The sequence below is a fragment of the Alligator sinensis genome, unplaced genomic scaffold, assembly GCF_000455745.1.
Source record: "Alligator sinensis unplaced genomic scaffold, ASM45574v1 scaffold173_2, whole genome shotgun sequence".
In the NCBI taxonomy this organism is placed as follows: domain Eukaryota; kingdom Metazoa; phylum Chordata; order Crocodylia; family Alligatoridae; genus Alligator; species Alligator sinensis.
This window is the reverse complement of record NW_005842720.1, coordinates 607,841-627,101: the sequence shown is the minus strand read 5'-3', so window position 1 is coordinate 627,101 and position 19,261 is coordinate 607,841. Positions and strand designations below refer to the sequence as shown.

At 41.2% G+C, this 19,261-nt stretch overlaps 1 protein-coding gene across 1 annotated transcript in view; it reads left to right on the top strand.

Annotated features, from left to right (window-relative positions):
- AGPS (alkylglycerone phosphate synthase) overlaps positions 1-19,261 on the top strand; it is a 146,307-nt gene that overhangs the window by 115,082 nt on the left and 11,964 nt on the right. The window contains exons 19-21 of the mRNA XM_014525000.2: positions 1,240-1,329; positions 9,397-9,496; positions 11,270-11,327. Coding sequence (XP_014380486.1) covers positions 1,240-1,329; positions 9,397-9,496; positions 11,270-11,327 — 248 coding nt within the window. The remainder of the gene's footprint in view (positions 1-1,239; positions 1,330-9,396; positions 9,497-11,269; positions 11,328-19,261) is intronic.

Here is a 19,261-nt window from a genome sequence, read left to right as displayed (position 1 = left end):
CTTTCCCTTTCCCTGTCTTTTGTATTCAAATCACTATCCACTTGATCCACTTCAGTGGTTCCCAACCTTTTATGCTGTGGACTGGCACGGGAGTGGGACAGGGCACATACTGCTGCCATTTTCTGCAGTGCAGCACAGTTTGCCTCAGCTTGCGTGCAGAGCAGATTCAATTAATCAATTAAACAGATCTCTGGTGCATCGTGGGACAGAAAAGTATGTGTATATATGCCCCTAACTTCTAATTTAAATGAAAATATGGTTAAATAGCATTCCATTAGTTCTATGTGGGAGAACTACTAACTGAAGTATTGGTCTCAAAAATTGGTTAAAGTATTTAGACTTGTTTTTCACATCTTGATGCAACCATTTCAGTTATAAATAAAATATTTATAATTGTTTTTATGGTATATTAAAATAGCTGAGAGTCATTTTAATCAGAGTCTATCTGGCAAACTAATGCACACCTTTACCAGTAGGAGGAATTTTTTCTACCTTTTCCTGACAGCATAACCAAAGATGCAGACTGCAGAATACAGATGCCTTTGGAGTCTTGTTATACTTGCCACTATGAATTAGATTTTATAAACTACTGTGCCAAATACTTGAGGCTAAAATGGTGCACAAAAAAAAATGCTCACCAAATGCATACAGAAGTAAACACTATGATAGCTATACGTTCTCTTTTGCAAATCTTTTATGCCCCCTGGAAAAAAATGCAATAGAATTTCAAGAGTACAACATAAAAATTAAATTTGCCGTCCAATATATGTCTGGAAAGAATAATAACACTGCTTATAGAGATTGGATTGGCATTATTTTTATTATACTTCTTAAAGCAAGACAAAAATATAAATTGGTTATAAAAGTTTGTTGTTTTATTCTAGTCTTCTAAGAGAATTGGCAAGTTTTTCTGCAAGCTTTAAACTAGAGCCAGGGATTAGCAACCTGTGATTTGTGGGCAAGAACTGGCCATGGTACTGGGGCTTCAGCAGTCAAGTGGTGGGAGTTTTCCTGTGCCATGCTGTAGCTAGGCAACACAGAAGTGGTGTGAGGAAGGAGGTATGATGACTAAATCCTAGCACTGGGCCACCTCAGACCTGAGCTGGGCCATTCCAGCTCACCACTGGAAAACATTGCTGACCACTGAACTAAAGGAACACATTTAGCTTTGAAATATTTCTAGTTGCATTAGAAGACCTTTCTTATTCTTGTTTTCTGAAACTGTATTTTCTGTTACAGGGTTCTAGACCTCTGCAGGAATGTAAAAGAAAGAATAGTAAGAGAATGCAAAGAAAGAGGCGTCCAGTTTGCACCTCTTTCCACCTGCAGGTAAGGCACTTTAGTTCAAGCTTTCATAGTTTAAATTTTTTCCCTTCAAGCAGCCGAAGTACTTCTTCAGTACAAAAGAACAGTTAACTTGCTAGCTTACCCTCATGGGGCAGTGTAAAGTTCAGCCACTAGTGATCTTGACCTTTCTAGCTAACTGCAAGTGTGAGCAGCAATAGAGACACTGAAAAGTAATCATTTCAAGGGACTATAGCGGCACTTGATTAGCCCTGATATTTATTTTCCATGTACTTAACAGGAAACCAAGTATTACAAGATTGATTTTTCCTTTTAAAGCTTCTTACCTCTATAAGTCAGACCATTGATTTGACATGGAGACTGAGTCAAAAGCAGGTGAACATTTTTAAAAGGGTACTAGAACTTAAAGTGAACTTAAGTAGTATCTGTCAGAAAACAAACTTACATTAACTATATTGTTCACAGGACACACATTTCTAAAATATTAAAGTTTAGAACTAGGAAATCATGAAAACAGAGGCTCTTAAACCTGAGTAACACTTTTAAGGACAAATATTAACTAAAATTGTTAAACCCTCTGTTTCTTGTCTTTACTTGATATCACTTTATTTAAAAATAAATAAATAAAGTACATGCAAGTCCTGTAACTGTTTAAGTATTAACAGGATTTTAAAAACCAGTAATTCCAAAAGAATGGATAAAGGGCAAAGAGGATAATCAAAGACAAACTTTATTCCTTATGTTTACTGACAACAGTGGTCACCTCTGTCTCCCCATTTTATAAACCACATACTTCTTTTGTTTGCTGATGAAATCCTAAAAAGATGCAGAACATGTGGAGTTGTTTCGCTGCGTCTTGGATGCCAGCTAGTCATATAAGCAGACTCCAACATCACCTACTTTCCAAGTGGGTGAAGGTAATAAATCTCTTTAGTACAAGGAAATACTTTTGCTTTAACAAGTAAAGATCAATCTTTTAAAAACATTTTTTGTCACATTTTAAGAGCTTTAGTACTTATCTAACTTTTTCTATGCCTTTTTCCAAAAAAATTACCTTTTCTGTACAAGTTCAAAAGAGGAGATAGGCCAGAAAAAATCTTATCCCTATTTAGCTGGCTAAATTATAGATATACGCAAGGTTAATATTTGGCAAGCCAGTTTTTTTATTATTGGAGAACTAGTAAATGAATTTTCTTGGAACAGGTATCTTATAGTTTAGTCAACTGTTGAACTTTCAGTGTAGCTGTATATAAGCAGATACTAAAAATGACCTTTTCTTTATTTTAATTTTTATGTATAGATAGATAGAAGTATCTATAGCTGTAGATTTATATATATATTTATATATCCTTTGTGGCCTACAAATTACATTCATACTTCAAGGTTAAAGCTCCAATTTCAAAAGTTAAGAAAAAATTCCCTATTTTCCATGTAGCATAGGGTAGACAATGTGCTCATGATGAATTTTTACAGTACTGTTTTTACTCAAATATAAAATGACTCCCCCAATAATTCATAGATTCTAGGATTGGAAGGGACCTCTGGGCCATCTAGTCCTACCCTCTGCCCTTGGCAGGCAAGAAGAGAGTCACTAAACCTGGGATCATGTGATCCCAGCCAGGTGCCTGTCCAGTTTCCTCTTGAAGACCCCCAAGGATGGGGCGAGCACCACCTCCCTTGGAAGCCCATTCCAGATTCTGGCAACCCTGACCGTGAAGAACTTTTTTTCTAATGTCCAGTCTAAACCTACTCTCCAATAGCTTATGGCCATTGTTCCTTGTTGTTCCATGGGGTGCCCTGGTAAACAGATCATCGCCTACTTCGTGTTGCTCTCCCCTTATGAATTTGTATGCTGCCACGAGGTCCCCTCTCAACCTTCTCTTGGAGAGGCTTAAAAGGTTACGGTCCCTTAGTCTTTCCTCGTAGGGCATTCCCTGCAGGCCTCCAGTCAGATGAGTGGCTCGTCTTTGAACCCTCTCCAGGTTGTGTGCATCCTGCTTGAACTGTGGTGTCCAGAACTGGACACTGTACTCCAGCTGTGGCCTGACCAGTGCCACATAGAAAGGGAGAATTGCCTCCCTGGACCTGTTTGAAGCACCTACGGATGCATGACATGGTGCAATTGGCTCTGCCGACTACTTCAACACATTGACGACTCATGTTCATCCTGGAGTCAACAGTGACTCCAAGATCTCTTTCTGCCTCAGTGGTGCTGAGAAGGTCGCCCCCAGCCTTATAGGTGGCAGTTTTTTTTCCCTAGATGCAGCACCTTGCACTTGTCCTTATTTATTTGCATCCTGTTGCTCTCTACCCACTTCCCCAGCCTGTCGAGGTCAGCCTGGATCTGGTTCCTCCTCTCCGGGGTGTTGGCTTTTTTATATCATCATGATATTTTTGTATCATCCACGAATTTGGACAGGGTACTTACCACCCCCTTGTCCAGATCACTGATGAAGATGTTGAATAGCACTGGCCCCAGACTGAGCCCTGAGGGACTCCCCTGCACGCATCTTTCCAGGCTGACACTGACCCATCCACCACCACTCTGAGTGCGACCCCTGAGCCGGTTTGCTATCCATTGTACCGTATAATCATCCAAGGCAAATCTCCTCAGTTTATTAATAAGGTTTGGTATGGGATACCATGTCAAAGGACTTCTTGAAGTCCAGATAGATAACATTCACGGGCTCCCACAGATGTGTTCCTTGATAATTTTTTCTATGATTTTCCCTGCGATGGAGGTAAAGCTCACTGGTCTCTAGTTCCTCAGATCCTCCTTCCTCCCCTTCTTAAAGATTGGGACTACATTGGCCCTCTTCCAATTAGATTCTAGATATGGAAAAATTATAAATGTGTTCTATAATTTTCTAGGTATAAAATCTAATTATTGGAGGTTTGCCTTGAATTTGTCCCTTCCCACCACTACAGCATGGAAAATTAAATCTGGAGGGTTAGATAGCTCCCTTGCCTTCTGCCCCCCTTCCTTACCGTCAGACCCTGTTCTCCCTGAGCACATGGAAGTAAGAAGCAAATTTGAAAACACTGACCTAGAAATGCATGTACCTTTAGTACATTTAACTTGCATATAAAGAAATTACTTCAGATACCAATAGACTTAATTCATTCAGATTTGATTAAGTTTACCTCTTTGAAACTGGTACAAGTTTTAGCACAAGTCTCCATAAATACACATTTAAGCAGTACTTCTGTACCTACTTGCAGGTGGCATGATCTATTTTTAACAGTAGTCCAAAGCCAAAAGGCTCATGATTTACCATATAGTTCATTGGGCGGCGCCCCAGCAGAAATAGTAGAATTTCAGGCCATGCTGACCCCACAGCTCAGCACTGCTGAATCTGGAATTTTCTAAGAAAATGAAACCATGTAGAACAGAGGTGGGCAAAATCTGGCCTGCAGGCCAAATCTGGCCAATGGTGCCCCCCCAGTAATTTAGAAAATGAATATTTATTTGCTCCTGGCTGCCTGTCAAAGATGACAGGAACCAAGGGCAGTAGGACCCAGCAGCAATGCCCTTCCAGCCCCGACTCAACACCCCCCCCCCCCCCCCCCCCCCCCCCAGGCAGGAGACTGGGACCCTGGGGCTATTCCTGCCTCCCTCTGCCAGAGAGGGAAACTCGGGTAAGAGTGGGAGGGAGGCAGGGAAGGACCGTGGGCAATTGCCCCAGTCCTTGGGGTTGGGCTGGCTTTTGCCGAGTCCTGCATTCACAGCCATGCAGCCAGGAACCACGTGGTGCCGGAGCGGCCGACAGCAGGCAGGGAAGTGGTGAAAGTGGCCAAGGGCAGGGAGGAGTGGCAGTGAGCTGGCGCACAAAGTGCAGCAACAACTGGATAGGAGGGGATGGGGCTTGCGCCAGTGGGACCCAGAGCAGGGTAGCAGGAGCATGGAGTCCAGGCTGGCAGGGGCTCTATGGAGCTGGGCTAGGCTGCGCCAGCAGGGAAAGAAGGAAGCCAGCTCGGCGCCATAGAGCCCCTGCCAGCCCAGGCCCTGCAGTCCTGCCACCCCACTCGGGGCCAAACTGGCACTGGCCCCAGTCCACTGGCGCAAGCCCTACACTCTTCCCCGGCTGTCGTTGCACTTTGCGCGCCAGCTCACTGCCACTCTCCCCTACCTGCAGCCACTTTCACCACTTCCCTACCCATCACCAGGTGGTGATTCCTGGCTGCAGTGTCGGACTGCGGGAGCATGGGACCTGTGCCAGTACCCTGGGGCCGGCTGCAGGAGGTGTGTGTATGCACGCACCCATGCAGTGAGGGAGGGGGAGAGAGACAGAGCAATGAGGGAGGGACTGCGTGTGTGTGTGTTCATAGGGTGAGTCCCACATGCACACCACACCATACACACGCCCACACCCCCTCACACTACAGCCACCCTCTCCCTCACACCTCATATCCACACGCACACATACCCACATGCTCCTTCTGCCCCCACACACTCCCCCACACTGACAGCCCACAGACAAACGTATACCAACCTCCCCATACTCTCCCCCCCCCCCCACATAATATACAAGAGTAATTCTTCATTTTAAGCTATTGTGGAATCACCCCTATATACACTACACAAACTCATGTAAATCGGGATAAAAATATTTTGAAATCAAATTAATGAATGCTGTAGATGTTTGATTTTTAGAATATAATTTGGTATTTTTTCTAGTTCCAAGATGGCAAAACCCCTTGCTGAAAGGAGTACTCCCAGGGGCAAAGGGAGGTATTTCTGGTGGCGAAGCTTGGGGGCTAGGGGGTAGGACTTCTGGTCACAAGATGGCAACCAAGGGGTGGGGCACCTGTCAAGGGGTGGGGCTACCCATGCAGCCCTTGACAGCTTGCCAAAACTCAGTAAGCAGACCTCCAGCCAAAATAATTGCCTTCCCTGTGGTAGAAAAAGGAGAATTTGCATTACCCCTGTGCTCTCCACTGTTTCTGATCACTGGTGCATTCTTATTAATTTAGTGTATCACTTGTAAAAAGTAATAACAATCAATGATTGTAATACATATTCTGGCAACATGTTAAATAATTTTAACCTGTTCTCAGTGGTAAGAACCCCTGTGTATCTGGTGCTGTACTAACCAACACCAGACATACAGTTCTGTTCTTATTCAGTATATTAAGGTTTTGTAGGTGACATGGGGGGTTTAATTCTCCCTAAATTGAAGTGGTGGTTTTTTCAAAATGCTGCTTCAATTTAGGGTGAAGTAAACCCCCATATCGTGTACACCCGTGTCAGAGCCTAATCCTTACCTGCCTCTCCAGTGGCAGGGAGGGGAGAGTGAACAGCTGGTTGGCAGAGCAGTCCCTGAACAGGGGAGGGCTGGTGCTTCCCTCCATGCTGTGGACCACCCTCTCCCCCCCCAGGCAGCACCTGGGGCACCCAGCTCAAGCAGTCCCAGGGGTACCGCAGCTGCAGAGGGAAACACTGGGCCCCCACGCAGCTCAGGCAGGCAGGCTCCAGGGGGAAAAATAAATATATATACCAGGCTTACTGCTTTTTTTTATTTCTCCTTCTGTGGAGCCTGCCTGCACGGGCTGCTGCCAGGTTGCCTGAATGGGCTGCCAGCACAGTTACTGAGCTGCACAGAGCCTGGTGCTTCCCTCCATGACTGTAGGGTAGGAAACTAAAACTTCTTAGAGGTGTTTTACTGTGCAGCGCCCCAAAGTCACTTGCTGTGTCCTGAAGTCATTTAAGGTGCATTACACCGCCAGATGTGCTATAGCAGCTCGAATTAACGTGCAATATGCTGTCGAATGTACAAACAGCAATGCCATTAAAGCAGTGCAAAAGACATTTAACCTGCTTTAAACCTGCTAAACAGTGTTGTCTACAAACAGCCTTAGAAATTCTTGAACATCATTTTTTGTTATGCTCAAATCTTCCAGGGTTCCACTGCTGTTAAGCTCTTGTCAGCACTCATTCGGTTTTTAACTACTTGTTTAATACTTAATATTCAAGGTGATGTGGAACCTAAAGGAGGCTCCAGCACTGTGCATAATTCAGTTCTCACTCGTACCCAATCTAACACTGCTAACTACTTCTCTCTACTCAATCTAATCAAGCATTCCTTCAGGTTGCTTTTGTTATTACATTTACCTTCTCCAGTGCTATTCTTTATGAATAGTCTTTCTCTACTCATATACCGTTCGGTGTCTTTTCATTCATACCTCTTATTAATATGCTTCTTTCACAGTTTCTCAACAGTAATCTATCAAAGTAATTTAGTTACATCTCTGTACGATTTGGAGAATGTTCATTCGCTACCATTACTTTGGAAAATACAGTTTAGATTGTCCTCATTAGGGCTGAGACCACAACAATTTGTCCAGTATAACATGTCTACAATTATAGCTTGATTAGTAAGATATTTGTTTTGGATTAGACCTTTGTTACACGTTGTGGTTTTTGAGGTATTCCGCGTTTGTCTTGTTTTAGTGTAAGTTACTGAAACTATATGCAACTTAAGCGTTTGCTTAGTTTAGGGATGTCGGATCTGGCATTTGGAGCCATATCATCTGGCTTGCTATGCCATCTGTGAGTCTTAAACTGGACCCACATGCCTCTTGTGACACGTGCCAGACTGGCCCTGTGTTCCAGGTGGCTCTCAGCACACAGGGCTGTTTTGGGGCACTCCCAGCTCCTGCACTGGACCAACCCTGTGCTCTGATCTAGTGCATGGGACTTATGAGTAGGCCCAATCTGACCCCTCCACTTTTCATCGAAGACAGCTGGGTCTGATGCGTTTGATGTACCTGGCTTAGTTAATAATCCTTTGCTTTGCATTAAAGAGGTCTCTGATCCTTAGGGCATTTGTCAAAATGTATCTCTAAAGTATATAGTGGTTGAATACCATGAGTGAAGGGTGCACAGCTTAAACTACATCTCTGCCTTTTTTTTCTTGACTAATCATTAAAAAGACTCTAATACTTCACTGATGTCTTTGGTTTTATTTGTAGAGAGCGTATGTTCTGGGTCTTATAAATGCATTATTTTTCTGTCTAGCAGTGTGCTATTTTCTGTTTAAATACTAAGGTAACCAGATTCACTTTTACTTGCTAACTGATATTTGCCTGTAATGAAAAAAGAAACTAAAATGCAGTTAAATGTTTTAGGGGCTAACATCTCTCTGTGAGGAGAAGAAAATTAATGCGTTCTGGATAGAAATTTGGGGTTAGTAGTAGCACACTTCTAATCACAAAGTAAACAGATTATGAAAAGCTGTTAAGTCTCATCTGAAACAGTTGTATATTTGTATACTATGCTTAATCATTCTTTTTAAAGATGACTTTAAGCTGGATACCTGTCATTAGCTTGTTTTTAGGGTGCTTACGGTTTTGACATGTTCTGTTAGGTTTGCAAAATTTGTGGATGCTATATTTGAAATTTATATATTAAGCACATGCTATCACCAATCATGACCTAAAGAACCCTTCTTTTGTTATCTAAGAACTGCTGCAAGTATTGTGGAAATGCTGGAATTAATCTTTAAAGCAGTGATTCTCAGCTGGGGTGCCACAAGACCCTTTGAAGGGTTCCATGAGTTGTGAGGAGATAGATAAATGCAGGCTCAGGTTTATCCCTACCTGGCTGCTCCCTCACACCTACTTCCCAGCCCTTCTGCAAGAAGGTAAGCACTGTAATAACTAAATTTGTGTTTGAAATGGAGCGCTGCTCAATTGACAGAAGTTACGAGGAGTGTCTTCAGTCTAAAAAGATTGAGAACTGCTGCTTTAAAGGCTTTATTTTTTTTCCCCTCAATAGAAAATATTGTGGCATGGCATTTAACAGGATTATTGAATGTGTGATTAGAAACAGTGGTTAAAAAACTGCACTCTGGAAACCTTTCTTCCCATTTGTCTCTTCCTTCAGCCATTTGTCAATAGTAGTTGCAGGTCATCCAGTGTCGTTTATATAATAAAAATGTGAAAATCTCCAGCCAATAAGATGGTTCAGTAATGAATATAGGAACTAGTGAGATCCTGAATAACTGTGTAAATTATGTAGTGTAAACTACTGGCTGCTTATTGGGTACAACCTTTTACTTTACAGCTACCAACACACTTTTTTTTTAACAGGGTGACACAGACTTATGATGCAGGAGCATGCGTCTATTTCTATTTTGCCTTTAACTACAGAGGAATCAGTGAGCCTCTTCATGTCTATGAACAAGTTGAGGTAATGGAGATATGGATATAGCTTGTTATATTAGTGCCTTTTATTCATAAAATACTTGTGTGGTACATTGAGTCTAGTAACAGTATTCGGAGTAGAGAACACAAGAACTCTACAAGCTTGTTCATGCTTAGAACTTTACCAAAATACCCTTTTTGTAATATGTTTTATTTTGTCACATACAACATGCCTCTGAATGTAATGGTCACCTTCATTTTGAAAGGCAGAATGAAGAAAATATTTTTTCCAGAGTTATGGCTACATAGAGCAAGAACAGCGCCTAATCTTCAGCGCACACATCCTCCCTTTTTTGCTTAACTAAAGCTCAAGTCCTAACTGCTGCTGAAGACTGGTCTCTGTGGGTGGATCTATGATTTTGAAAAGAGTTAGGCTATAAAATAGGAGGGATAAGTCCTAGCAAACAGCAAAATTGCCCTTAAAAGGGTTAGGTGGATTAGTGGAACATACAGATCATTAAAAAGGAAAGGATTGTTAACACCTGTGGAGTGAACAATGAGTCATTAAGTCAATTAACTTGTTCAGCTGCCTCTATTCATGCAGCAGCTGCTGTACTGTGGAGCAGGAATCCAAGCAGCATGCTTGTATGCCAGGCAGAAACTGAGCTTCCAGGCTTAATACACGGAGCCTGATTTTGAGAGGCTGATTTTAAGGGGAAAAGTATGTGTTGTATGTGAGAATATATGGTATTAAAGACATTGATTCTAAAACAGTTATTTCTCTTTAATCCCCCATGTGAACACGCTTGAAAAGACACTCTCTTGTTCTTAAGTAATGCATTTACTGATATCTAAGATGAGGTGTCCCCCCCCCCCCCCCCCATGTTAAATGGGGGGATAGGAAGCTGTTCTGGTCACGCGCGCGCGCGCGCGCCCTTGCCACCTACTCTTGCTCCAAGAGACTCTGGCCTTGGCCTAACCTTGGGACCATAGAATACGCCTACTTCAGTCCCTAGAAGGGGTGGCAGTGTGGCAAGCCCAGCTCTAAGGTCTGGCCGGAGCTGTCATGTCACTGCTGCTGCTGTTGGCCAGGCTGGGAGAAATTAAAGATGACCCTCCAATAATTAATTTCTACAACTGTAAAATTATAATAATTTAAAATTTTCTATGTATTGAGTCTAATTATTGTGGGGCTGTCTTAAATTCAGGGTCACCTTGGATTCAGGTATATGTTGTAAGCATCTACAGGGGACTTATGTAGAAATAATTTCTGATGTTGTTTTGAAAAATCCACGTGTAGATGAGCCTTAAACCACTTGGCAAAAAGTGTATGCTGCTCAAATGAGGCCAGGCATAATAACTAAAAACGTTACTTGAATTAGCATGTGTAACTTCCTAAAGAAATGAAGAACTGTCAAGAGTAACTCCATTCCCATTTTTGGGAAACGTGATTACTGCTCACTGAATGCTCAGAAAGGTGCCCAAGTATCCACAATTAAAGGTAGACAAGAAACAGTTTTTCTGTCCTGTAAACATTTTCAATATTTCAGAAAAGTTTCCCATTCTCCATCTGGGTGAAACCAGAAGATGCAGAAAATACTCTTTTCTGTTGAAACTGCCTCACTTTGTATGAATAATTATATATTGAAGTAGAGTCTTGAACCTCATTTTCTTCCACTTTAGGTGATTGCTCTAGCCATAGTGATATTCTATAATAGTATCAATGTCCTATGTTAACTAAAGTATTTTTATTATAACTTTATTCTATTCTACTATACTGTATTGTGTTCACTGAATGTTTTAATCTTCCACAATTTAGACAGCTGCTAGAGAGGAAATTCTTGCCAATGGAGGAAGCTTGTCACATCACCATGGAGGTATTGTTTCTAGTTCTGAATTTTTAAGTAGCTTATGATGTTAGAAACTTTAAGGATTTTGTGTTGCTTAATGAAACTTGGAAAATTATCTAAGGATGTAGTTTGAAATTACTCCCATAATCCTGCTGACATCTTTGCTGACAGTCTTCTGTACCATTGCCAGTTTTCTCGGGTAAATCCAGTTAGGCCTGGCTGATTTGGTGTCAGACCATATTGCTAAAAATGTTGTGTGCCCATGCAATATGCTCTTGGGCACCTGGTTCCAGAACACTGTATAAGAGTATGACATGCAAATTTGGTCAATCAATTTATCTTGAATGGTTTATTTTAATTAGGCAGACAAAACTCTTGGGGTAGAGGCAGTATCTTTTATTAGCATTGTTATCTTGCAGTGTCGGATGGCAGGCTGTGGGTTGGGAGTGAGGGGCACTGGGTCAGGACTGGCAATCAATGTTTAATAATGGGCCTTGATACAAAAAAGGTTGAGAACCACTTGTCTAAAGGCATAGGCAGACAAAACTCTTGGGGTAGAGGTGATATCTTTTATTAGACCAACTAAAGAGCAAAAAAATTCTTTCTTTGTGAGCTTTTGGGCCCAACTTTGTTCAGGCGAAGGAGAATTCAAAGATTATTGAAATTTCTTTTCTACCTGGGAGAAATTTTTTCTTGCAGAGGAGAGCTGAGAGATGGTAGGGTCCCCCTCAGTGGAAAAGTCCATTTGTTTTTGTTTTTTTTTTTTAAAAAAAAAAAAAGGCTGCTCTGTGAGTGCAAATTAAGCAGACAAAGGCTTTTTTATTTTATTTTATTTTATTTTAATTATCTTTATTTTAATTAAGCACTTGAAGTGAGCATACTAGAAGAGAGGGACGGGCTACAACTACATCTGAACAGGTTACAGGGGTGAGCAGATGAGAATAGGATGGGTTTCAATACGGACAAGTGCAAGGTGTTGCACCTGGGGAGGAAGAACCAGCAGTATATCTACAGGCTGGGGAACTCCCTTCTCATCAGCATAGAGGTGGAAAAGGATCTTGGAGTCGCTATTGATTCCAAGATGAACATGGGCTGCCAATGTGGGGACGCAGTCAGGAAGACTAATCACACGTTGTCATGCATCCATAGATGCATCACGAGCAAGTCCAAGGAGGTGATCCTCCCCCTCTATGCAACACTGGTCAGGCTGCAGTTGGAGTACTGCATCCAGTTCTGGGCGTCGCACTTAAGGAGGGATGTGGATAGCATTGAGAGGGTCCAGAGGAGGGCCACTCGCATGATCAGGGGGCATCAGGGTAGGCCCTATGAGGAGAGGTTACGGGACCTGAACCTGTTAAGCCTACACAAAAGAAGGCTGAGAGGAGATCTGGTGGCCACCTACAAACTTGCCAAGGGGGACCAGCAGACAATGGGAGAGTCCCTGTTCCCCCGAGCACTACCGGGAGTAACAAGGAATAACGGCCCTAAGCTGACTGAGAGTAGGTTCAGGCTAGACATCAGGAGGCACTATTTCACAGTCAGGGTGGCTAGGATCTGGAACCAATTTCCTAGGGAAGTGGTGCTCGCTCCTACCCTGGCGATCTTCAAAAGGAGACTAGGTAATCACCTAGCCGGGGTCGTTTGACCCCAACATTCTTTCCTGCCCATGGCAGGGGGTCGGACTTGATGATCTGCTCAGATCCCTTCTGAGGCACGGACGCTTAATGGTTGTTTAAGATTGTTTACTTACACCGTAGATGGTCACGGTGCAGGCTGGAAAGCTTCCAGGAATACTTCGCTTAAGTCCCAGTTTAAGGACTCGGACAGAGCTCTGGATTCACTCACAATTCACTCACACGAAGTTTGCTAGACTCCGTGGAACTTTGTGCGCAGGGAAAGGTACGTCGAGGGATCGTTCAGCGACGGGGAGAGGCAAGAGGCTGATCAGACCCCTGTTGCCTTCTTGATATTCACGCTGGGTCCAATAGGCTCCGCAGCGCTTAGAGATCTTCACGAGACGTGAAGTCTCCTCCTCCTGATGTTCGTGGAGTCCTCCAACTTGGACGGAAACCACTCAAGCCTCTTATACGGCTAGCAAGCCAATCGCTAGCCGCCACGTAGGAATAATTTAGAACTGACCAATAGTGGGGCACGAATTTGAATACAAATGGCGGGAACTCCTTGCAATGTGCATTTCTGTGTTGCAACGAAGAAATGCACCCTGCAAAGAAAGCTACAAATGGCGGGAAATAATTTAGCAGTGCCGAAGCGTGCACAAACAAAAATCTTGTTGTTTCTCTTTTTTTTTTTTTTTAGTCAAGTTTAGAGTTCCACTTACAGGTGGGTTTAGGTGCCCCCTATTAATTGTTCAGTATTTCCCATTCTAAGACTTCTGTTTTCAATTACTTATAACTGTGCCAGATTTAATCTGTTTAAGCTGAAATTTGCCATGATGAGTGTCTGCCTCGGGCTGAAACTCAGGAAAACGTCTGTCAAGATGGTTCTGCTGCTTCTGAGAACATGGGGAAGGGATTTTTTTTTCTTGCTCTTAAGTACCTCCCATGATTTAAAGCTGGAACTCAAAATTTGGGAAGGGAGAGGCAGCTTTGGTCAAGGGATATGCCTGTTGCTATCCCATGAAAATCCACAATCAAGTTTTACAAGCCTTTGACAAATTGCAGTTCATGCATGCTTAGACTTTAGCTGCTAAAGTCTTCTAAGATTGTCCTCACTTAAGTAAGCTCCAGCCACTCCTGAATCCTTACATGTGACCTGCTCATTTATATATACTTTATTTCTGCCAAGTGATTGCATGCTTCAGCACAGCACTTCAGGGCAGGGAGGGATTTTCATTCTAATGACTGCTCCTACCTGCTTTGGGCCAGGGTAGAACAGGTCACGGGAACTGAGAAGAACTGTCCCTCATCTGTTCTCAAGGCATCTACATAACAAGGAGGAGGGGACAGTGTTTAAATGCAGAGGGGGGAAAGTGGATAAGTCAGGAGGGAGGAGAGGACTGGGAGCTAGCAAAAGAAATGGATAATAAAAAGGAACTGGCTGAATTCCATCCAGGAAGAGCACATACCAACTGCTGAAACTTCCTTAGCCTGACGAAGGGTTTTTGAACTCAAAAGCTTGCTTAATAACTATTCTCCAACTATTTGGGTTGGTCTAATAAAAGATATCAAATTCACCCAAGGAACCTTGTCTGGCTGAATAAAGGCAGACAAGGTTCTTTGGGTGAATCTGATCTTTTATTAGACCAACTTAAATAGTTGCAAAATCTATTTTTGTTTGAAAAAAAAATAGTTGGAAAAAGGGTTTTTTCTAACTATTTAAGTTGGTCTAATAAAAGATATCAGATTCACCTAAAGAACCTTGCTGCTTATGCTCTTAGACCAACATGGCTACAACCTACACCCCTGGCTGAATAAAGACGCCCAGACTAAAACTAGTGGGCAAAAGGGAAAAGAGTCGGTATGTGTTTTAAGAAGCGACTGCCTGGACAAAGTGTCTAAAGAGCAACTACGGAGGTGTGAGACTCCCATTGACTCTTCATTCCATTTCAAGAAGGGGAAAGACGTATTACATGAGAAGCTGGGCAGAGATGGGTATGAGGAAAGATATTAGAGTTGGATAATGAGCCTAGAGGCAAGGAGGCTAAACTGAGATGAGCAATTCAGCTGAAGTTAATGGGAAATGTATGTAGCATTATACAGTACTTATGTTCAAAGTATTCTAAAAGATGAAGTCCTAAGTGTGTCAAATTAGATGTTCATAGTTGACACTGGACGTTAGCAGTTGCTTTTGTCTTTAATTTCTCTGTGCTTCAGCTCCATCTATAGAGAGACAACCACTCCAATTCAAAGAAGTGCTGTGAACATAAAATGTGAAGCACTCCTTACTACAGTGAGTACGATAGAAAGGTCCATGGAGAAATTTTTATAATTCTGTCTTTAGACAGAGCAGAGTTTAGATAATGTGTACTGTCATCAGGCTACACACCAAACAATGAGTGTAAACCAAAAAATTAAACAGCTGCTCACTTATGTGCACTGTTCATATTCTACTGGATGAGGTAGAGATCCTGTGGAAAATATAGTAGATGATTTATATAGTTAAAATAAGCACAAAAGAGAGAAATTAAGATTGTACAGGAAGCCTTTAATTTTTACATTTTCAGACTCTTGACCACTTGACTTTTTAACCTCAAGCTCTTTCAGCATCATGCCTTAAGTCATTTAAACTATGGCAAGGAGAAAAAAATTAATTCAGTAAACTTTACAAATGAGCCATCTTCACTTTATTAGATATATAATGATTGATTTTTCTGTAAATACTTATGTACATTGATTTGAATATGCATTGTCTCACTCAAAACACTGATTTTTGACACCTTATCATGAATGGGAAAATGAGGGATAGTTAATGAGCATACTTTTTTTGAGCTGTTAATGTTTCTGTGAATATGTTTTGAAGCAAAGATCCATCATATATGTATGTAACCTCATCTTTCACATATGTCAAGTAAATGTCTAGTGTGATAGGTGTCTGCCCTGTATCCATGCTTTAAATTTTAAGGTCTGAGAGTAGAACTCCAGTTTTAAATTTTTTGTTTTTGATTTGTGTATTTAGAATTTGCAATTAATTGTATAATTTTTAAATGTGATCTTTTCTTTCCTCTTCTGGAAATTGTCCGAGAGACTGCAGGCTGACAGAGTAAGGAAAATAAAATGACTTAAGTTTAACTATTAATTCTTGAACCTATATTGGCTCTACATGAAGCCCACAAGATGTAAGTTTGTGAGAGGCAAAGGTGATGTCATATAGGTATTTTTCCTGGTCTTGAAGAGCCACATAGTTACAGGGATACATCCAGATCTGTTTTCATTTGTGCTCGACTGTCCACTATTCTAAGGCTCTTCCAGCAGTCTGATATTGTTGAGGTATGGATGGCAGAGCTGTTACAGCATGAAAGAACCAAAATGTAAGGGAGGAAAAATCCTTAGTGTTTTTATAGCTGTGAATAAAGGATACTTCAAGCCATTTCATTTGCGTTAATCATAATTGTATAGATTTGCATGGCATCATTACAACCTCCTTCTCTGTGTGGGTATCGTAATTACATTTCCATGTCCTTGTACTTATGGATCTCTTTTAACTGTAACAGTGACTACATTTCTGTGTTTTTAACTTTTGGGTTTGGCTAAATTACAGCATGCCTATAATTTTTTTTACTCCTAATTTTCTGATTAATAGTCTCAACCTCAATTGTTTTTGAAGTGTTGTTTTATTTTCATGGGTTGTATAAGTGAAAATATGCATGCTATAATTTTTTGAGGTACATAGTTCCTGTTGTAAATTAATCTAATGGTATTGTTTTTATTTACTGACCTTCAGGTCTTGTGGAGACATTCTCAGCACTGCTTTCAAGTTCTTGTCTGGGGAAAGGGAGAATATTGATGCAATTTCTCTTAGTGTTTGTCCTGTAATTGTGATTAATAACAGTTGCTTTCACTATCTGGAAACAGACAGGCTGGGTTGTCTGCCTGCACTCATGCTGTGATGAATGGAGCTATTTTAACTCTGGTTTTGTGTATCAAAGAAAACAGATGTAGTCTGGGACTTGAGGCTATAGGAAATATCAAGCCTGCTTAACTCAGTCTTATCATACTTGTAAGGGAAGAACTGGTCAGTTTATGCAGCAAAGTTTGCACTAGAAATCTGTATAATTATAAAACTAATTTGTACATTTACAGGCATGTTGATTTGTAAAAGGTCCCAAGCTTTTGAGGTCACCGGATGAATTGAAAACTAATAAAACTGTAGTAAACTCTTAAAAGTAATTTTACAAATAATTTGAGTTTGAAATGGATGCTAAGACCCTTCTTCCCCAATTAGTATATAATTAAACCATTTAAAATTCAGCTCTTGAAATTTTATTGAAAATGTGCCTAGCTACAGTGGAAGAAATACCATCATTTGATACATAAAACTTTTGTAGAAGCAAAACTGACAGTTCAGACCTCAAGTGTTGCAGTGAGGCAACAATGCAAAAGGTGCTTTGTTTTTTGTATTGTGTACTCTGGGATCTAGCCTGCAGTATTATTATTTTATTGCATACTCCGGGATCTAGCCTGCAGGAAGAGTCATTCCCAAGAGAGAGGAAACGTACAAGTAACATCTAAACACTGGCCTTTTTCTAAACCGTAAAATATGACAGTTTTAAAATCACAGATTTTTTTCTTCATTCTGTCATTTACATTTCATCCCAGAGGATTGCTTTAGTGTTTGTAAACCCTGTAAAACTTCACAGGGCTCTTTTTTCTATTTAAAAAAAAAAAAGGGAAAAAAAAAACTCTGATATGATAAATCGATTCTATTTGTAACTTTAAATCAGTTTTCAGTGGTATATGGCTACTAAGAGAACTTTTTCTTGACCACTGAATTCTACTGCTAAAGTTTATATCCATTTTAGTACCCAACAATAACCTTGCAAAAAATAATTTTGAACTTCATACTTTAATTTTAAAATGAAATTTTTACTAGTAATGTTTGGGTTTAAACATCTGGAGATGTCAGAAGTGACTTTGTTATTACAGTCATGTACATCTGGTTCATAAATCAAGCAGGAATTTTAGTCTAAGCTGGTGTTACTACAAAATTGTAGTCTAAGTTATCACTGTTTAGGTCATTTTGCTGTGTGGGAAGGTTAGGCATCCTCATAGATCTCATAGAAAAATAAAGCTGAAAGGGACCTGAAGAGATCACTTCCAAATGGGGATTGAGTCTGACCTTGGTGTTATTAGCACCCTGCTCTAACCAAGTGAACTAAAGAGCCACTAATATCCTCTAAAGTAGCAGGGATTGGCCACTGCAAAGAGTACGTAGTTAGACTTTTGATGGACCCAGTGCCCTAATTCAGATACCTGTTGTTTACTGGAAAATTGATAAATACTTCAAAAATCAGGGTGTTAATGCAGCTGCCACTTGTCCCCCTGTTTCCCCTGCTGGTGATTCTCAGTTACCAACAGCAAATAAAAACACTAAATTCAGCGGCAGATGAGGGCCAGGTGGATGCATGTGATGGCAGTGTTAACCCCCTTTAGGTTCTAGTCATGCTGACACAGCGGCTCTGGCAGCTGTGACAATAAACTGCATGGACCAAAACCAGCCTGCCTAAGTGGGTCTTCCAGTCCATGAGAAGCCTCGTGGGCCATATGACCTATCTTTGCAGGCCAGATCCAGCCCAGGAGCTGTATTTTGATATACCCCTGTTTTTAAACCTTCCATTGTTTTTCTTTCTAAAAGACATACAAAAAACTAGAACTCTTGTTTCCAAAATGATACCTTTTATTAGACCAACTGGAAAATGGCAAGAAAATTTGTCCTTTTCTGCAAGCTTTCAGGAATCAAAGTCCCTTCGTCTAAAAGAGACATTTATGATCCTGGATCCAGCTTCTTCCCTGTCTACCCACCTTAAGTCAGAGAAGATGGTAGGGAATCACTCTGAGCATCACTTTTTCTCTTGCTCCGCTGGTATCAGCAGTGAGTCCTTTTAAATATCCACTAGGCATGTTGATATCCAAGCTGAGTAGGTTGCCTGCAGGAACTAGTATGGTACTTACAAAGGTTTTTCAAAACAAATAAATTACCTTCTTGCTCTCAGGAGTGTAGGTTGTAGCCGTGTTGGTCTAAGGACATAGGCAGACAAGGTTATTTGGGTGAATCTGATATCTTTTATTAGATCAACTTAAATAGTTGGAAAACAATTATTAAGCAAGCTTTCAGGTTCAAAAACCCTTCATCAGACTAAGGAAGTTTCTGCAGTTGGTGTGTGCTCTTCCTGGATGGAATGAAAAGTAAAGAAGCCAGAGACTGGGCTGGTATGCATACAAGACAGGTAGTCAGTGACAATGTAGATTGAGGAGTCAATGGGTGAGAGACAGGCTGGGGGGGGG